Genomic DNA, 19,438 nt, shown 5'->3' on the forward strand with positions numbered 1-19,438 from the left:
ATTTAATAAAATTTGCTGTAACGTAGAACAGTATTTTTTCTAATAACTGAATAACTGAAATTTTCCTAAAATTACAGCATCATATTAGCCACCCCAGAAACCCGAGAGATAGAATTTGTGACATGACAATATCACTGACAATAAAAAGATTTAAAAATCTAAATAAAATACTACTACTACTGCTAATAATAATAATAATAATAATAATAGGAATTCTATTAATAGTGAAATTAGCAAAGTGCTGTTGATTCTTTGAGTGCTGTTCATTCTTTTAGACGTAGTAGTGTCACCACAAAGAGTAAGGTTTTGGTCACACCTTATTTTAAGGCCTAATTATCACTATTAACAAATCATTAACTAAATCTATTAGCTTAATAAAGCACAAATTTGCTGCTAATTGATAGTTCATAATTTATAGTAGTAGTTTGGTTTAGGTATTTTGTAGGATTACTAAAATGGGTTTGTCCTGAGTTTGTCAAGTTGTCATGACAAATACAAAGACAGGTTTTGATGCATTTTGTTATGCAATAAGTCACATATAAGTTATTATAACAAAGAATGTTAAATATAAAGGTAAACAATGTTACCTTCTTATTTAAAATAACATATTGAACATAATGACACTTAATTATGCGTTTTGTCATGATTATAAAGGTCTAATGACAGTCTAATGAATGCTCCCTTCAAGTAAAGTGTTCCGTGTTATATCATTTTTTGCACTTCATGGAAGTGGGTGAAGCTTAAAGCTGTTTTGGTGCACTTCACGTAATATGAAGCTCAGAACTGATAACCTTTTTTATTAAGAAATTAAGTTAAATTATTTTAGTTTAATGTGTAAAGGTTTGATGAACTAAAATGGCCTCCTGCTTTTTTGTCTGTGGGTTAGCTTAAAGAGATAATCTATTATATAAAATATAATAAAATATAATATAATATAAAATGCCTGTTATATAAATTACCTATATTATTATTATAAATTACCTATTATATAAATTAGCAATTATACAAATCTAAAGGAATACCACATTTATTGTAACCATATCCCGACTGCACTTTTTTTTCATAGTGCACTGATTTTGACATTGGTGCAGAGGTTGCTGTTAACGCAGACTCTATACTGTGACTTTATGGGCACTTGCAATCACTCATTATATCATATCATATGTTCTGACACATAGTCATTAGCGAATGCCTCAAATTTTATTATCTGATGCACTGAATTATGACATTAGTGGCACGATGCACATAAATCCGAATGCACTGTCTATTACAACAGAAGTATCAGCATTATGTATATAAAATATCTACACATTCTCACTTCATTACACACTGGTGCTTAGGATGCTTTTGGAGTCACTTTTTTAATGCAAGGCATACTCTTCGTATTGGACAGGGTAATTCTTTGATTTCAATAGTAGGTGTCAACACCCAGACTCTATGGGCACAGACATTTTAAAATGAAGTGTCACAAAGAGAAGGTGTCCATAGCAGAGAGCCATAGGAACAGAGCAAGGCTGATGGCATGAATCCTGATGAGCATCCCCTGGGTGCCACACCAGTCTTGAGCCCCACAAAGTGTTCCAGAAGGATAAAATTAAATGTAATGACAGAAGGAAATGAGAGAGGACTTACGATCTGAGACTGTTGTTTATGTGTGTGTGGCAGTATGTTTTAATTAATCTTCATTAAACAATTAAACATGTGAAAGGTTTCTTGGTAATCTGCCTTCCAGTGGTTAAGAAGCCATTATATTTATTGCAGTGGTGCTGAAACTCAGGAGAAGGAGGTACACACTGTCTAGATATCCTTGCTGCTGGGAGGGCAAAGAGCAGTGCTATTGATGCAACCGAGTGACTGGGAGGTATCTATAGTCGGGGAGAAACATGTCAGGCACAAGGTGCTGGGGTATCTATCATTTAGGAAGGGGTGGTAAATTTGCCCTGTTGGCCAGTTGTATGTCTGCCTCTATGGCGTGGAGCAGGAGAAATAGCTGAGGAAGTCACCGCTATCTTCCAGGAGCCGAAGCCTGCTACCATCCACTGAGAAGAGAGCAAAGCAGAAGACAGTAGCATACCACCAGCTGGAAAAGCTGAAGCTATTATTCTGAAGGCGGTCAGGTGGATAGATACCTCTGTGGGGCTCCCAGCACAAAAGGGGCACCGCTGACAAAGATCTCTCAGCTGATTGAACACCAAGTGGCAGCATTTTTGAGAACTAAACCCCTTTAGTTCCCCTTCCCAAAAGGAGGATGGATGTAAGCACAGTTCTGGGGCACCCCTAGTGTCATGGAGACGTCGGCAAGAGCATTGGTAAGAGAGTGAGGCCAGTGACACAAGCACTGATAAGTGTCACCTGGGTGCTACACCTGCCCCTGTTGAACAAAATAGCATATATGTTTAAGGTATGTTTTAATCCAGGTTTATCTTGGTCCTTTGCTGGTTCTTGCTGGTCTCATGCTGATTCTTGCTTGTACCATGCTGGTTATGGCTATTCTCCTACTTGTTCTTGCTCTTCCCATGCTGATGATTCTTGCTGATCTTTTGCTGGTCAGAACCAGCATATGAAGACGAGAGAGGAGCAGGCCTGGAATCTGTGTATTTATTTGCGTGCGCCTGCCACTGCCACTGATTTAGTCTGCACCTATGGTCACCAACTGAAACTAAGCAGGAGTGTGCCTGGTTAGTAACTAGATGAAAGACAACTTGAAAAAACTAGGGTTGATGCTGGAAGAGGTGCTAGTGAGACCAGTACAAGATGCTCACACTGTGGTATGTGTGGGGATCGTAGCACCCCAATAAAGTGATTGCTTGCTGATGGAGCTGTTTGTTTATACACTAAGTCAAGTTTTATTGATTTGTTTAGTCAATAGTAATGGGTAATCAAGTCAGACAAAACTACCCTAAGACCACTAAGAATCTAAAAAATCTGGTATTTGGATAACAAATATCAATACATAAAATGGCTCAATTTCATCAGTGATATTGAACCATGCTTATGACAGCAAATCTATTATAAAAAAGAACTGAGTGACCACAGATGCTGGCAAATGACGTGAATTGCTACTGTACGATGATAACTGATGTACACACAAGTAAACGGGAGTCTGCCCAAGTGGCAAACTTACACACGTGCACCACATCTCTTGTGTGTTTGGAACAAAAAAAGCCTTTTGAGTGAAGATGTCTGGCAGTTTCTATTTTTTCCCTGCTATTTCTTCACCTACTCAGCTGCTTTAGTTTGCTAGGTCACTATTTTTGGCAGTTGTGGGGCTGGACTGGCTCTTTTAACTGTAATCAGGTCCATATCAAGCTATGAGGTTTACCAAGGTTTTAATCATGGGCAAGCAACTGCTTCCAAAGCATCTGATGCAGTGGTGTAAAGCAAAGCACCACTGTACCCTCAAGCAGTAAAGATGTATCTGGCAATCCAATGGATGACTCTGGAACTGAAGTTTGCATACTTTCCTGACTGCACTGTGCCAAATGTACAAGTTTAGTGGAGGAGGGATTATAGTGTGGGGTTGTTTTTCAGGAGTTGTGCTTGGCTTAGGGCTTAGTTCCAGTAAAAGGAACTTTTAATGCTTTAGCATACCAAGACATTTGCAAAATTTCATGCTAAGTTTAGGGATGGCACTTCATTGTTGCAACATGTCTATGCACAAATCAAGGCCCATATAGACATGGATGAGTAAGTTTGATGTGGAGAAACTTGACTGGCCAACACAGAGTCCTGACCTAACCTGATAGAATTATTTGGGATGAATTAGAATGGTGACTGCAAGCCAGGTCTTCTCATCCAACATCAGTGCATGACTTTCAAAATTTCATTATCATCTGAGGCTGGCTATTTGTCATCTATATGGGTTTAGATGTTGCACAACTTTTTGATAGTAAAATATGACATATGGCAAGTATGACATAATGGCAAAATTGTGCCCTAATTTGTAATTACATCATGATGACAAAGTTACATTAAATGTTACTCGCTGAATGAATTATACTGAACATCAAAATTACATTAAATCGGTACCATGTCCAATAAAAAGAGGGCAAGGGGTCATGACCAGGTGTTCATATGTGGAACTTAGAAGTGAGAATGTGATCAGAATCTTGGAAATCGTTAGGAAATTGTATCGTGTTGTCTGTTCCCATTACATCACATTACGAGCAACATGAATTATTCTTATTATCTCTGAATTTATTACTGTCATATTGTCTAGAGTATCTAGAGTTGTTTTGGAAAGGTGTATATTTCTATCAATATTTTTTTCATATTGCACCCTACTCAAATAAATAAATAAAATAAATAAATACATATAGTACCATGACCTTGCCAAGCACAAAATGTTGGCTATATGTGTGTACACAATGGTGGCAAAATTATTAGAACACTTGTATTTTCACAAGTTAAAATTGTTATAAGTCAATCATTTCTGTTTTGCAGTAGTCACTAGGAAATAACAGTTTACATTTACACAGATTCATTTAACCATTAGCCCTAATAATCAACTAAGATTTTCAGCCAGTGCTCCACACAGAGATCTGATCTGGTCTAAAACACATGAAGAAACACAACAAACTGAAACAGACTAAATCCAAAAGATCTGTGCCAACATCTCCAAGACACATTTCTAAGTTCTAGGTACTTATGTAAAAATACTGTAAAATGAAGTTTCATGAAAAAATGTCATGAAAAATATTCGTTATCAATTAACTTTTATTTACTAAATGAAATCAATGTGTGTTGTGACTATCTTTTGTGTTTAAAGCCGCTTTTGTCCTGTGTACACTTGCACATAGCTTTTCAGGTATCTTTGCAAGTATAGGTTTCTTGAAGATGGCTTCTTTTGGGTTTAATTTCTCTCAGTCTCGCTACTACTGCAAAATATATAAATCAAAATATTTTAAATCAAGCAACAAAATAGTTTTTCAGTTGTATGTATACATGTATATTTTAAAGAAATTACAACAAAAATGGCATACTGTTTCATGTGAATGAAGCTCACAGAAATCCAGTATTACCAGTTGCCCACATATAGCACACATTAAATAAAAATAAAAATATATAATAAATAAATAAATACATAATTTAAAACAAAAAGTGACAGCTATATAGAGTTTTATATTTTTATGTTGTTGTTGTTGTTGTTGTTGTTGCTCAGCAAACATGACACTGTGGTTGATGGAGATTTCCCGTAGACAAGAGAGAGGACGTACCAGTCGCTCTCTTCTCTGTATTTCACTCCAATGTTGGCTTGCTTACATACCTCCTTTTCTACATATTTTCTTGTTGGGTTTTCTGGCACATTCCTTGGATATTCTTTTGACTGTAAAATGAATAAAAGACTACAAAATAACAGAAGGCTCTGGAAGAAACGTTTGAGGAAAACATGCAACAAAGTCACTCCCCCTCCCCACAATAACAACCAAAAGACCCTGTCCAGAAAATTAGCTGGGGAGCTTTTTTATTTGGGCAGATATTATTCCAAAATATGTGGAATTGTTTGCTGCACCCTGGAACACAGGAAGCCTAAGTTCACATGCACTGCTACATAAGACCCTTTACAAGCATAAAAGAAACTGATCGCAATCCCATCACCGCTGACACCCCGGATTTACAGACAAATGCACGGGCTGTTGTACATTATGCCAAATATACTTTGGGAATGAGTTATACAAAAGTCAATATTGGTTTTATGATATTTTTTTTTCATTGCTAGCTTTAAATTACAAAATAGCTCTGTTCCAAAACAGTTCTATAACTAGACAGAAATGTACTGTATATATCAGAGACCTGCTGCAAAGTAGGCAAAAATATTATGCTTGCTTTATAGATACGTAATTTTTGTCTAATATGGTGTACTGCATTTGTCTTTCAAAGCGAAGGCAGTCACAGAATGCATTACATGCAACTCACTGATAAAATAAAGGACAAAGCTAGATGAATGTCATTGAAAACAGCAAGAAAACTCAGTATTCAATGAAATATTCTACAATCTACAGTACATATTTATCATATTTATGTGTAATATGAAAGCATATGAAATCCTGTTCTCTCTTAGTGTGTGCTTTTTTTCTGAGCAAATGACTTTGAAATGACTTTTTAACAACAATTAAAAAAAAGTATGTTCTAAATAATATAAATGCAATCCAGAAAAAAAAACTACATTCATCGTTTAGCAACTGTAACATACTGTTGCTTCATAATGTTGCAACATACAGTTGCTTCCAACTGAATGTGCACTTTACAATTTCAGTAGAACTAATTGGTAAGCTCGTTCTTTACACCTGTTTAATGAATGTTGTTTATTCATGCATTCATCCATTTTCTTTTCGGCTTAGTCCGGGGTCACCACCGCGGAATGAACCGTCAACTTATCCAGCATATGTTTTACGCAGCGGATGTCCTTCCAGCAACCCAACACTGGGAAACATTCAAAAACACTCATTCACACACTACGGGCAATTTAGCTTACCCAATTCACCTTTACCACATGTTTTTTGACCTGTGGGGGAAACCGGATCACCACATAAACATGGGGAGAACATGCAAACTCCACACAAAAATGCCAACTGACCCAGATGGGGCTTGAACCAGCAACCTTCTTGCTGTGGGGTAATTGTGCTACCCACAGGGCCACTGTGCTGCCCTTGAATGTTGTTTATTTGTACATAATTCAACATTCGTCACTTATTATAATAGGGACATATCTGATCTCAGATGTAGACGGTCTTGCTAATGTAAACTTAATTAAATAATTTAATGAGTATTTTATATGTTTCATGTGAGTTCCACTGTATTTTAAGAGTTTTCATTCACTTGGCACAAAAGTATTATTAACAATAAAATGGATCTAAGCAGGCCAAGCATGAAATATTCTTTTGAGTAAATGAAAATATATTTTCTAACATATTTTAACTGATGTGAAAATCTAAAAAGACATTTTAAACCAATAAAAAATCCATATTTATTAAAGTATTTCCTTCTGCTAATGAAGATTGCACATTCCTATCTGCCCCCATCAGAGCTTTCTCTAACATGTACAGCAGATATCCTAAGAAGGCAGCTTACATGATTTTGGAACAGAGCTAGTTGTTTTAAATTCTTACGCTGGGGTGGTATTTGTGAATGCAAATGTGATCACCAAATTTGCCTAAAGATCTTAAGTTCCACAAGAAAGGATTTGAACTTTAACAGAAGAAACTGGGACAGTAAAGGGTCTTACATGGTTAGGACTGATGCCACAGGCCTCTTGTGTTCCAGAACATTTGAACAACTCTACAAAAGGCTCATTCTGGAATCAAGCAAGCTAATCTCGGATAACTAATCCCCAGAACAGTTAAGACAGTGAGGAGAGGGAGGTGCACCAAGATCATTACATCCAAACTTTATGTCAGATTAGAATCTGAGCTCTTACATTAAAAAAATAGTACTTGCTCACTGATTGCTTTATTCTGACTTTCTTTCTATCTTTTTGGTTTGCTCTCTTGAACAACACAAAAGAGGAACTCATAACAGTGGCATGGAAGGGAAGAGTTGATGGAAAGACTTCATGGCAGATCAAGTCAAGATGAGGAATGGAAATGATGTGCACAGACACAGCATGCGCCAGACGACAACTCATGCTTCAAACACAACACAGGAAGTGACAGAATGTAATAGTGAGACACTATCTTTTCTTTGTTATACCCGACACACTCACCATCTTCTGTTGGAACATAGATGTTTAGATACAAACAATCCTCATTTTGATCCTGTATGTAAGTTGCAACTATATCCAAGTTAAATGTGAACCAGATTGGCATCATGATTTCCGGAACAGCATTGTGAATGTTTTGTGGGCACACTGGTGCAAAATGAGTGGCATTCTTGATCCCTGACCAAGACGAGGGTGGCTCAGGGGGTAAGAAGCGTTTTTCACCCACCGGTGGGGTGGCATACGGGACTCCCAAGTACTGGTCCACTGGTCCCAGGATCTCACTGGGCAGCGGAACCCTCACCCCTCGTAATTTTCCATACTGTGTGTTGACGGTGGGGTAGTAGCCTTGCCCCCGGACAAGCATCATACACCAACAAAAGACCAATATCCACAGAGAAATGTTGCAAGCTCTGCGACTGCAGCAGTCCTGGTGGTGCAAAAGGAGACGTTTTTTGCGCATTGCTAACCACATAGTCTGTGATACTGGACGTTGTTGCCGCTGCTGGACACCGATGTATGCTGAGAAAATCCTCCAGCACATGTCTGCATTCAGACCTTCAAACACAGTTTGATTACTCCTGTCATTGAAGAAAAAATACACATGCGCTCCGTTCCCTTCCAGACCAATCCTTAGTTACTGTCCAATACTCTCATCCAATCCTCTCTCCTGCAGGATAAAAACATGAAAAGAAAGGACACATTGTAATTTGCTGGACATTTTTTTGGTTCCCATGAGAAAAACATTTTGAAAATGTAAGGATGCACATTGTTTCATGTGACTGTTGGATTTAGGAGTAGGGAAAATATACAGTCTGTACGTTATAAAAATCCTTAATCATAAAACTCAAGGAAATTTGAGTGTGTTTGTGTTTTTGTATGTGCACACACAATTCATCCAAAGGTCTGCATAACTATGCATAGACACATGCACTAACTATAACTATATTGACTATTATAAAGTTAAAGATGCTATTTTAACAACTGACAACACAGCTACTGTATCACAATAGCAAGACAGAACAGTATGAATTGAATCACTTTTCTCAATCAAAGAAACCACCAACCGTTTTGCCATTTATTGAATTTCTTTTTGGCTTAGTCCCTTTATTAATCTGGGGTCGCCACAGTGGAATGAACCACAAACTTATCCAACATATGTTTTAATCAGTGGATGCCCTTCCAACTGGAACCCATCAATGGGGAACATCCATACACACTCATTCACACACATACACACTCATTCACACACATACACTTCGGTCAATTTTTAGCACACCCAATTCACCTGTTCACATGTCTTTGGACTTGTGGGGGAAACCGGAGCACCCGGAGGAAACCCACACCAACACGAGGCGAACATGCAAACTCCACACAGATATGCAAACTGACCCAGCCAATGCTCAAACCAGTGACCTTCTTGCTGTGAGGTGACATTGCTACCCACTGTGCCACTGCTTCGCCAGTTTTGCCATTTAGTTATTATTTAGGTTATACTAAATAGTATAATATTCTATATAAAAAAATAGCAAATATGTCTTATTCACTTATGTCTTACTAACAATTTAATTTTGCATAATTGAGGTTTTAAAATAGCAAATGCTCCCCACTGATGTCAAATCCTGTATTCCCAAAACTCATTATATTCTTTTGTACAAAATCCAAAAAAAAAAAAAAGTCAATGAGTTAAGAGAACATACCGTTTGTAGAAAATCGCACCTTTTCTATCTCAATTTGACAAAATGTATTAAGTATAATATTACTCAGGCACAGGTCACCATCCCCATCATTGGAAAGCTTATATTTTGTAAGTGCCTTGCGGGTGCCTGTGCTAACACTGTAAATGCTAATGATGAGGAGGGTCCTCTCCAACGAAGAAAAACTCTTCTCTGCTCAGCTACTGATCAATTTTCAATTTTTAAAGCTTAAGACCCTCAGACCTCTATCCCTCAGAGGGCTTGGGATAATAACAAGGAGAAAAGCTGGAATTTAGTAGTGGATATTGCATTCTAAAATGACTCTGTAAATGATTTATAATGTATATGTGGAGCAGCATCCACCAGACATAGACAATATGAATCTTCCTGGAGGCGCACTTATCACTCCACAGCTCCTATCCAAACTTGGTCTGATTTGCACAAAGCCTGGCAGGAAGTTCTTCATCCTCCACCTTATCATCCATAAACTTGCTGCTGGTGACTTTGGATGCTAAAACTAAATCCATTATCACATGGTCAAGGGCATAGGTTTGCACTTGACATTGGTGGGGACGGGTGAATAAAACGTGTGTGTGTGTGTGTGTGTGTGTGTGTGTGTGTGTGTGTGTGTGTGTGTATATATATATATATATGCTGCTATTATTTATTTAACTGCTAATAAAATATATTAATAATTAATCCGCTCTTCATACAATTTATAAAGTTTCAGGCCCGTTGCCAAAAGAGGTTCTGGTGGTTCGAAATCCTAAAAGTTGGATTGTTATTATTTTTAAAAAAATTCTGATTATTCTAATGGCTGAATTCTGACTGAGGAACACTTAATGTGCTGGCCAGTTTGTTATTTGCCTGTAGACTTCAGTGTTTAATTCAAAACTAGTTTTAACAGATTTCTAAAAAAAAAATAAATAAATGATAGATGATAATAAATTTGTATTTTAAAAATAAGAATCTTTTCCATATTTTTTATTCAAAATTCAAAATGTCATTATTTATAAAATTGTAATACAAAACTTACAGTTTAAATGCACAGTTGTAAATAAACACTTAAAATAGTCAAATAGTGTGGTAAGCAATTTGGCAAAATGGTTGGAAATATTTTTGGTACATCAGAAAGTGTGGTTATGATAACCATCCCACAAGCTGATCCAGCAAAAATTAGTTCTTAAAATGTCACTAATAAAAATATGCAATATTTATACCTCATAATTAAATAGAAATCAGGCAAATAACTGCAAAAAGGTTGTTTTTCAGAAAACAAATAGGCTGGCTTTCAATAAGCTGGCTACAGGCCTGATAGTGTAATGTTAAAATAATGTTTATTTACTGATAAAGAGAGAGTTTAATAAAGACTTTTGTTCATTTCAGTGCAAATATAACACGTCTCATATATCAGTATTATGCCTGTACACAGGCTGTATTTTTACTGTTTTTATTTTATTTTTTGACAAACTGTTTCAACTGAAATTGGACATGCTAGAGATTAGGAGAACTGCAGAACCATTTACTTCAGCTGTTTATTCTGCAGTTGGTTTTCAGGGCATATTATACTCAGACTAGCCTATATCAGTCTGCTATAACGACAGTCTGTGCGTTTAAGGTGGGCAAAACACGAGCATTAATGGCATTATCGTGATGGGCTTATTCAGTAGCGAACCTGCGTTTATGTGACTTACACTTTCGTTTTGTCCACCTTTTTGCTGCTGCCATGCTTGTGTGTGTCACCCAACTGCTGAACCCAACACACCTTACTCTTGCACGGGAAAAAAAAGCAATCCACTGCATTTGGCGTTGCTTATCTGAACGCAGCCACAGCCTCTCATATGATAGCAGGGAAAGGCACAGCCAATCAAAATGCCCATATGTGTTTTGGGGGCGGGAGGAACGAACTTGATTGAACCCTTTCTGCATGTCTAGGTTAATGTTGACAGCGCAATTTTGCAAAAGTGGATTAACTTATTGGTGGGGAACATTTCAATGGTTGGAGGATATTGGTGGGGACACATCCCCTCCGTCCACCCTAAATTTACACCCCTGCACATGGTGATTGGTATGCATTTTTATTATTATTGTTATTATTTATATGATTATTTCAGAAGGCAATGAGCAACAAACGTCAATTCAACAGTAAGCTGTCATGCTCTCAACTGCACAGCGTGACTTATTCAGAAATCACAGTGCAACATTAATCTGCATTGAGCTATACAGATCAATGCTGTCCTATGCTCTGTGGAGCAGTCAGATCACTGAAGCTGTTGACTAGTGCAGGTTAGTTTTCACACTTTAATATGCTGGTCTTAGAAGGCAGGTTGTGTTTTACCTCAATATGTACAACAGTATGCAGGTTTATATACATTAGGGACTTTATATAAATTAAATAGACTTTATTCAAATTAAATAAATATACTGCTTACTCTATTGTTCGCTTACTAGTGTTTTAGATTAGCATGCAATGTCCTGCAGATTGCCAGGTCAGCTTCTCACAGATGTGTCATAAATTTTTAAAAATCAATTTAAAAAAAGGAAATATCAATTTCAATTGGTGAAGTTTTTTTCTCACCACTGTCGCCATTGACTTGCATAGTTCGGGACTTGTAGAGCTGCGCATAAATGGATTACTCTTCAGTGTTCGGACTCTCATCAGTGAATATTAAAACACACTGAACTGAACTAATCTAAACTAAACTGAACTTATACTCTGAACTGAAACTGAACTGACACTTCACTATAATCTTCTATGTGAAGCTGCTTTAACACAATCTACATTGCAAAAGCACTATACAAATAAAAATGAATTAAATTGAATTGAATTGAATTGAATTGAATTGAATTGAATTGAAGACTTTAAGACAATTTAAGACAATTTAATTTAAGACAAAATTGTTGAGCATGTAACATTTTAAAGTGCCACCATGCAACTTTTTTATGCAAGAAGATAAATGTTCTTGTGGTTGATAAACGCAATTGCCTGCTACCAACAAAGCAGATCACACTCCACTCAAAGGCATTCTTATGCAAGTCTATGGTTCTGGGTCGCGCACCCAAAGTTGTCTGTGTGATTTCATGAAGCAGGAAACAGATCTGGTAGCCGTAGCACCAGAATTCTTCTAGTGCTGCTTTAGATAACAACCACAAGCTTTTATTTTTTGATAGGTTGTCATGAAGATGGTTGAGTTTCTGTGTGTACATATTTCTCATATAATATGTGTGTCATTAATTCTTGTGAAGTGAATGTTAGAGTTCAGAGTCAATTAATCAAAATTGGTAACTAGATTTCTAATAGAAAATACAGGTTAACATGATTTGTATTGTACTTCCATAAGCACATGCAGTTGTATAAAATAATACAAGCTATTGCTTACTTAATACAAACTGTATCTAGGCTGAGATGATCTCTGTCCCTGATAGGATGAATTATGACCATTATGGATGAGTGTATTGAGGCTCATTGTAAGCAGACAAAACATAATACTGCATAAAATATGCTCACTCTTAACACTTTTAGTGGAAACACAACTGTAAGAGCTCTAAGGACATTGCCAACTTTAACCTGTAACAAAACTATGGGCAAATAAATTGTATCATGTCACATTTTTCAGGCATTATCAAAACTGAAGTAGGAAAAACAGTGAAGAAAGATGTACAACAAGGCAATAGCAGCATATAACCAGGAGTGACAGGAGGACTAAGGTGGAGAAGAGCAGCACCTTCTTTGCCAGCATTTTCATCATGCACAGTTCTTATTGTTTGTATTCAACACATTTATATACACAGTTGAAGTCAGAATTATTAGCCCCCCCCCCCTTTGATTTTTTTCCCCTTTTTTTTATACTTCCAAAATGATGTTTAACAGATTCAGGAAATTTTCACAGTATGTCTGATAATATTTTTTTTTCTGGAGAAACTTTTATTTGTTTTATTTTGGCTAGAATAAAAGCAGTTTTTAATTTTTTTAAAAATCATTTTAAGGTCAAAATTATTAGCCCCTTTAAGCTATATATTTTTTTCGATAGTCGACAGAACAAACCATCGTTATACAATACTTGCCTAATTACCCTTTCCTGCCTAGTTAACCTAATTAACCTAGTTAAGCCTTTAAATGTCACTTTAAGCTGTATAGAAGTGCCTTGAAAAATATCTAGTCAAATATTATTTACTGACATCATGGCAAAGATAGAATAAATCAGTTATTAGAAATTAGTTATTAAAACTATTATGTTTAGGAATGTGTTGAAAAAATCTCTCCGTTAAACAGAAATTGGGAGAAAAAAATAAACGGGGGCTAATAATTCAGGGGGGCTAATAATTCTGACTTTAATTGTATGTATATATGTGTATATATATATATATATATGTATGTATATATGTGTGTATGTATATATATATATATATATATATATATATATATATATATGCTACAAGATTCTTGTAATAAACTGCCAGTACATTTTATGCTATTTTAGACTTGTTTCTCTATTTATCGTTTCTTATACATTACAATTTTAAACTTCTAAAATGTCAATAAAAGTCACTTTGTTAAACTGTAGAGTTGAATTTTCAACATCAAAAGTCATCAGAGCACAGATCAACATCCCATAATGCAATTTACAACCATAAATAAATCCAAAACACTTGTTAATCACTAAATAGATTAACATATCTTTTTTACAGTGCATGTAATGTTTAATGTGTTCCTTCTGCTGATGTTAATTCTTGGGAGGGTAAAAGAGCGTGAGCAGTATATATATATATGTATATTATGTCACAAAATACCTAAAAAATTATTCGAAGTCATTTTTTTCATGCATCACTCTGCAGTCTTCATAAACAAGATAAATAAATAACTTAAGCTCAAAAAAAAATCTTCCTTGTTTATTTATTTTACAAGTAACTTTGTATTGGTGTAGGATAACACATTTCTAACAATTACAATCTACACATTTTTAACAATTACGATAACACATTTCTAACAATCTTCAATTACTTTAACAGATAGGCCTTCATTTGAAGTCAATTTATTTTGCCCTGCTATTCATTTAAAATGTTTCTGAAAATTTTCACAGTGTCTCCTAAAAAGTAATTATTCTGGAGTCATAATAAGTCCTATTTCTTATTGTTTATTTCGTGAATAAAAGTGAATAAATTAAAAACAAATTGAGGTCAGTATTATTAGCCTCCTTAAGAAATATTTACTGTATATTTTTGATATACATAAAAATCAGTTACAAAATAATTTACTAATTATTTAAACTTTCGTAGCTAACTGTCTTTAAATTACACTTTAATCTAAATAAAAGACTATAGAATAATTAAGGGGACTTTGAATACAACTGTCTTGCAAAATAACTAAAATGTTATGCACTGACTGTCACCATGGGGAAGATAATAAATGAGATATTAGAAATTAGTTAGTTAAACTATTATGTTTAAAAATGTGTTGTAAATAAATAATGTGTTAAAAACGGAAATCAAAAATGAATGAAGGCAAAACTAAACGAATTGAATATGACTTACATAAGCTTGACTGAAAACTACATTTGATCAATGTGTTACATCTGTTCTTTGGTACTTGCCGACTGTTTGTAAATTCAAGACTGCATTTCCTAACGTAAAACTATGTACACTAGATTTCTAATTAATAATGGTCTCTGCATAGCCAAGGACTTCCTATATTAAAAGTGACAAAATCGCTATTGAAAACAGAAGTCTAATATCATCAACATTGGACATTTTGATAGTGTTTCACAACATGAACATGACTGAAGTTTAATCTTTTAATTACATGTGTCAATTTGGGCGTCAACTTCTGACGAATGCGGGGAACTGATGTGCGCAACACCGTCACAGAGCAAGTGCCGCGAAGGCAGAGGGAGCGAGTGCACGAGGGAGCGGTTGCACGTGACATCTAGAGCACGCGAGATAGGCATACTTTTGCCTTTTTGAGCCCTCAAATGTGTCATTAAGTTAGACATGTTTCCCCTTACACGCAACTTTTGTAAAGCATGTTGCTGTGTCAGAATCCTTGCTTGTAAAATACGCTTTAGAATGATTAGTTTAAGCAAATTTGATGAAAGCGATCATGCGTGTTGATCTGAAGAGTGTCGCTGTCGTTCACCGAAAACCAGGCTGAATGCGCTGTACTGCGCGCCTTCACTAAGCAACAATAACAATTGCCTGACATCGCCTGTCCGTATTCCTCAAAGTTGTTTAGAATTAAATGTTTAGAGATGGTGTTACACAACGCCTATGTGTGCCTTTGATTAGGCACTGAAATTCATATGCTGATTTGATCCGGTACATACCGGTTACAAAGGTACCGGTGCTATGGCACCGGATTTCGGTACACAACCCTAGTCCTTAGGGTCAAAATCTATCAACTTAATGTATAAAATCACACTTAAATGTGCACAAGTTAACACACTGAATGCCGCAAGACAATGAGTATGGTATAACAATACACCATATGGGGTATGAAACACACAGGGAACAACGGAAACTGCATCCCAGTATGCTTTTAATTCAGTCTATTAGTGGATTTACATTGTGAAGATACAGCAGCAAAATGGTCAATAGTCATTTGTTTTCAGCAAGAGCTGGTGATTTGAGGATGAGTGACAGCAACCTTCAGCAATGCAGCACAGCTACCATCAAGCTGAACAGTTTCACTTGGACAAGAACAGTGACAAAGTGCTGTGATTTTTTTATGTCTTATGCTGAAAATTCTGCCTGGATTTACACTTCCAAATTGTTCATTATTTATACCATCATAGTGATATGCAAATTTTGTTATGTCAAAACACTCTATGCATCATGAGGTAATCTGCTGTGAATGTATGTAATCTTACAACTAACAAAACATTTGCAGAATCCATGAGACAATGTGTTGTATATCACATGAAGAATAAATAAACTGATTTCACTGTCTCATGTGGACATTAACTGGTAATGCTCACAGATTCTTTATGAGTGATAGATTCAGACCGTGGATTAACTTCTGTAGATCTACTAAGTGTTTCTGCTAAAATGAGACTTATTTATGATGATGGCACGCTAGATTTTTAAAAATCCCTTTGTGAGGAGTTATTATTTAAAGCAAAAAAGAAATGTGTGTGTGTGTGTACATATATATGCATTGAAAATAGTATACATAAATTAATTAATCTTCCTTCGGCTTAGTGCCTTATTTATTAGGGGTCACCACAGCGGAATGAACCTCCAACTATTCTAGCATATGTTTTATGGAGTGGATGCTCTTACAGCCGCAACCCAGAGCTGGGAAACACCCATACACTCTCGCATTCACATTCACACACACACACACACACACACACACACACACACACACACACACGCACACACACACACACACACACGCACACACACACACACACACACACACACACACACACACACACACACACACAGACACTCAAACATAGAGCCAATTTAGTTTTACCCAATTCACCTACGCTGCATGTCTATGCACAGTGGGAGAACCCGGAGGAAACCCCAACAAACATGGGGACCTTCTTGCTGTGAGGTGACAGTGCTAACCACTGAGCCACCATGCTGCCAAAAATTATACACAAATATATAATTAATATTACATGTAAACACAATTCACAATATATTTCACAGACACTATTTTAAGGTCCTCTGGGGCTCCGCAAGCTCTAATTAATAGTTCACCCTCTGAAGAATAGTTCACTCTTTGTGAGGTGTTATTATTTAATTTTAAGAAAAAAGAAATGTGTGTGTATAATTTTACACATTGTAAATAGTATACAAACATAACATATAATTATTACACGCATAAACAATTTACAACTGATTTCACAGACAATGTCCTCCGGGGCTCCCAAGCTCTAAAGAATAGTTCACCCATAAACGAAAAATCTGTCACTGCACAAACATCTACACAAAACATCTTACTCAGAATGTTCCTTATGTGTGTTTTACATGCAGTTAAAGGAAAAGAGAAAGGGCAAGTCCTATTCACTGCAAATAGCAGCTTGGCATTCTTATAACATTTACTTTTGAGTTCCATATAGAAGATTAGATTTTGAAATAATTAAATGTACACAATAACTATTTGGATGTCCATTTTAGGTGATTTATCTTATTACACATCTGATGAGACAAGATGAGACAAGATAGCGGCGCGAGGCTCAGTGTCTCTCCAGTTTGCAGTTGCAGTTGCAGTATTATTCCTGTTCATTTCGGGTCTGTTCGTGCAGAACAGCAGTGCCTTTACATCGTACACACGACAGGAGATCTTGGATATTGGTTTGTGCATTCCGGACAGTTTTATTAGCAATCTTCGACTCATCCCTGAGATCGCCAGAACACCTGGGCCTGAGCGCCCTACCCGGCTGGGCGGAAGTGCTCGAAGGCGGCCCAGAGAACGTAAACAAAGAAGCGCGGCGGGCTAAGAGCTAAGCTAAAGCTAACACCACATCGGCTCTCTTTACCCAGCATCTTTCTCGCCAATGTACAGTCACTGGTGAACAAATTGGATGAGATTCGACTGCACATCAACCACAGCAAAAGATTATGGAACTGTAATGTCATGATTTTCACAGAAACATGGCTAAACAGCGGGATACCAGACAACGCTGTATCGCTAACTGAGCATCAAACATTCCGAGCAGACAGAACAGCGGATGACTCCGGTAAGACCAGAGGCGGAGGATTATGCATTTATATTAACAAAGCTTGGTGCACAAACTCTGTCGTCGTTGGGAGACATTGCTCTGTTAACCTGGAATTTCTAATGGTTAAATGTAGACCGTTTCATCTGCCACGGGAGTTCACCTCCACCATAATAACTGCTGCCTATAATCCTCCCGATGCTGGTGCCAAGCTTGCTATGAATGAACTTCATGCAGCCATCAGCAAACAACAGACTGCTCATCCGGAGGCTGCTTTTATTGTTGCAGGGGATTTTAAACACTCAAACCTAAAGACAGTGCTCCCCAAATTTCATCAAAACATTTTCTGCCACACAACTGGAAACAAAACTTTAGACCAAGTTTACACAAACATGGCTTAAGCATACGCTGTGACCCCCCTCCCCCACTTGGGTCAATCAGATCACCTTTCTTTGTTTCTCACCCCCAAGTAATGACCGCTCATCAACCGTGTGAAGCCATCAGAAAGGACCATCAAAGTGTGGCCAGCGGGGGTAGACTCCACACTCCAGGACAGGTTTGAACACACAGAGTATGTTTGCTTCCCAGCCCACATGTGGCTCTCACACAGACATTGACAGTTACACTTCCTCTGTTCTGGAATATATCAACACCACCATAGACAGTGTTACAACCCAGAAACAGATCACCACATACCTAAATCAAAAGCCATGGATGAACAAGGAGGTGCGCCTCCTGCTGAAGGCACGCAATACTGCCTTAAGATCAGGGGATGCACAGGGCTACAGCACTTCCAGGGCCAATCTAAAGAGGGGCATCAAAAAGGCCAAGCACTGTTACAAGCTAAAGCTCGAGGAGCACTTTTCCAACTCTGATCCTCGGCGCATGTGGCAGGGCATCCAGGCCATCAGCAACTACAAACCCAGCCAGTCCACCCCCACAGCCACAAATGTCTCCTTACTGAATGAGCTAAATGACTTTTATGCCCGCTTTGAAAGAGACAATACAGAACCCTACACCAGGAACACTTCCTCAACCGACCACTAACCTATCACACCCACCTCTTCATAAGTCTACACCGCACTGAGTCGGATCAATGTGCGTAAGGCTGCTGGACCAGACGGTATTCCTGGGCGCGTCCTCAAAGCATGTGCAGAACAGCTCGCTGGAGTATTCACAGACATTTTCAACCTGTCGCTTAACCTAGCAACTGTACCAACATGCTTTAAAACCACCTCTATTGTGCCAGTGTGCAAACACTCCAGCCCAACATGCCTGAATGACTACCGCCCTGTAGCACTCACACCCATCATCATGAAGTGCTTCGAGCAGTTGGTCCTGGCACATCTGAAAGACTCTCTGCCATCCACACTGGA

The 19,438-nt window shown here is 37.2% G+C and overlaps 1 protein-coding gene across 2 annotated transcripts in view; it reads right to left on the bottom strand.

Annotated features, from left to right (window-relative positions):
• The window catches only part of nlgn3a (neuroligin 3a), a 479,471-nt gene that overhangs the window by 189,075 nt on the left and 270,958 nt on the right, over positions 1–19,438 (bottom strand). Inside the window, exons 2-3 of one of the 2 annotated variants that reach the window (XM_056472175.1) lie at positions 7,703–8,366; positions 5,267–5,326 (exon numbers count right to left, since the gene is read on the bottom strand). In XM_056472175.1, the coding sequence (XP_056328150.1) occupies positions 5,267–5,326; positions 7,703–8,240 (598 nt within the window). In that variant the 5' untranslated portion in view covers positions 8,241–8,366. The remainder of the gene's footprint in view (positions 1–5,266; positions 5,327–7,702; positions 8,367–19,438) is intronic. The other variant, XM_056472174.1, reaches the window with a different exon arrangement.

Source organism: Danio aesculapii, chromosome 14 (assembly GCF_903798145.1).
Source record: "Danio aesculapii chromosome 14, fDanAes4.1, whole genome shotgun sequence".
NCBI classification, from domain to species: domain Eukaryota; kingdom Metazoa; phylum Chordata; class Actinopteri; order Cypriniformes; family Danionidae; genus Danio; species Danio aesculapii.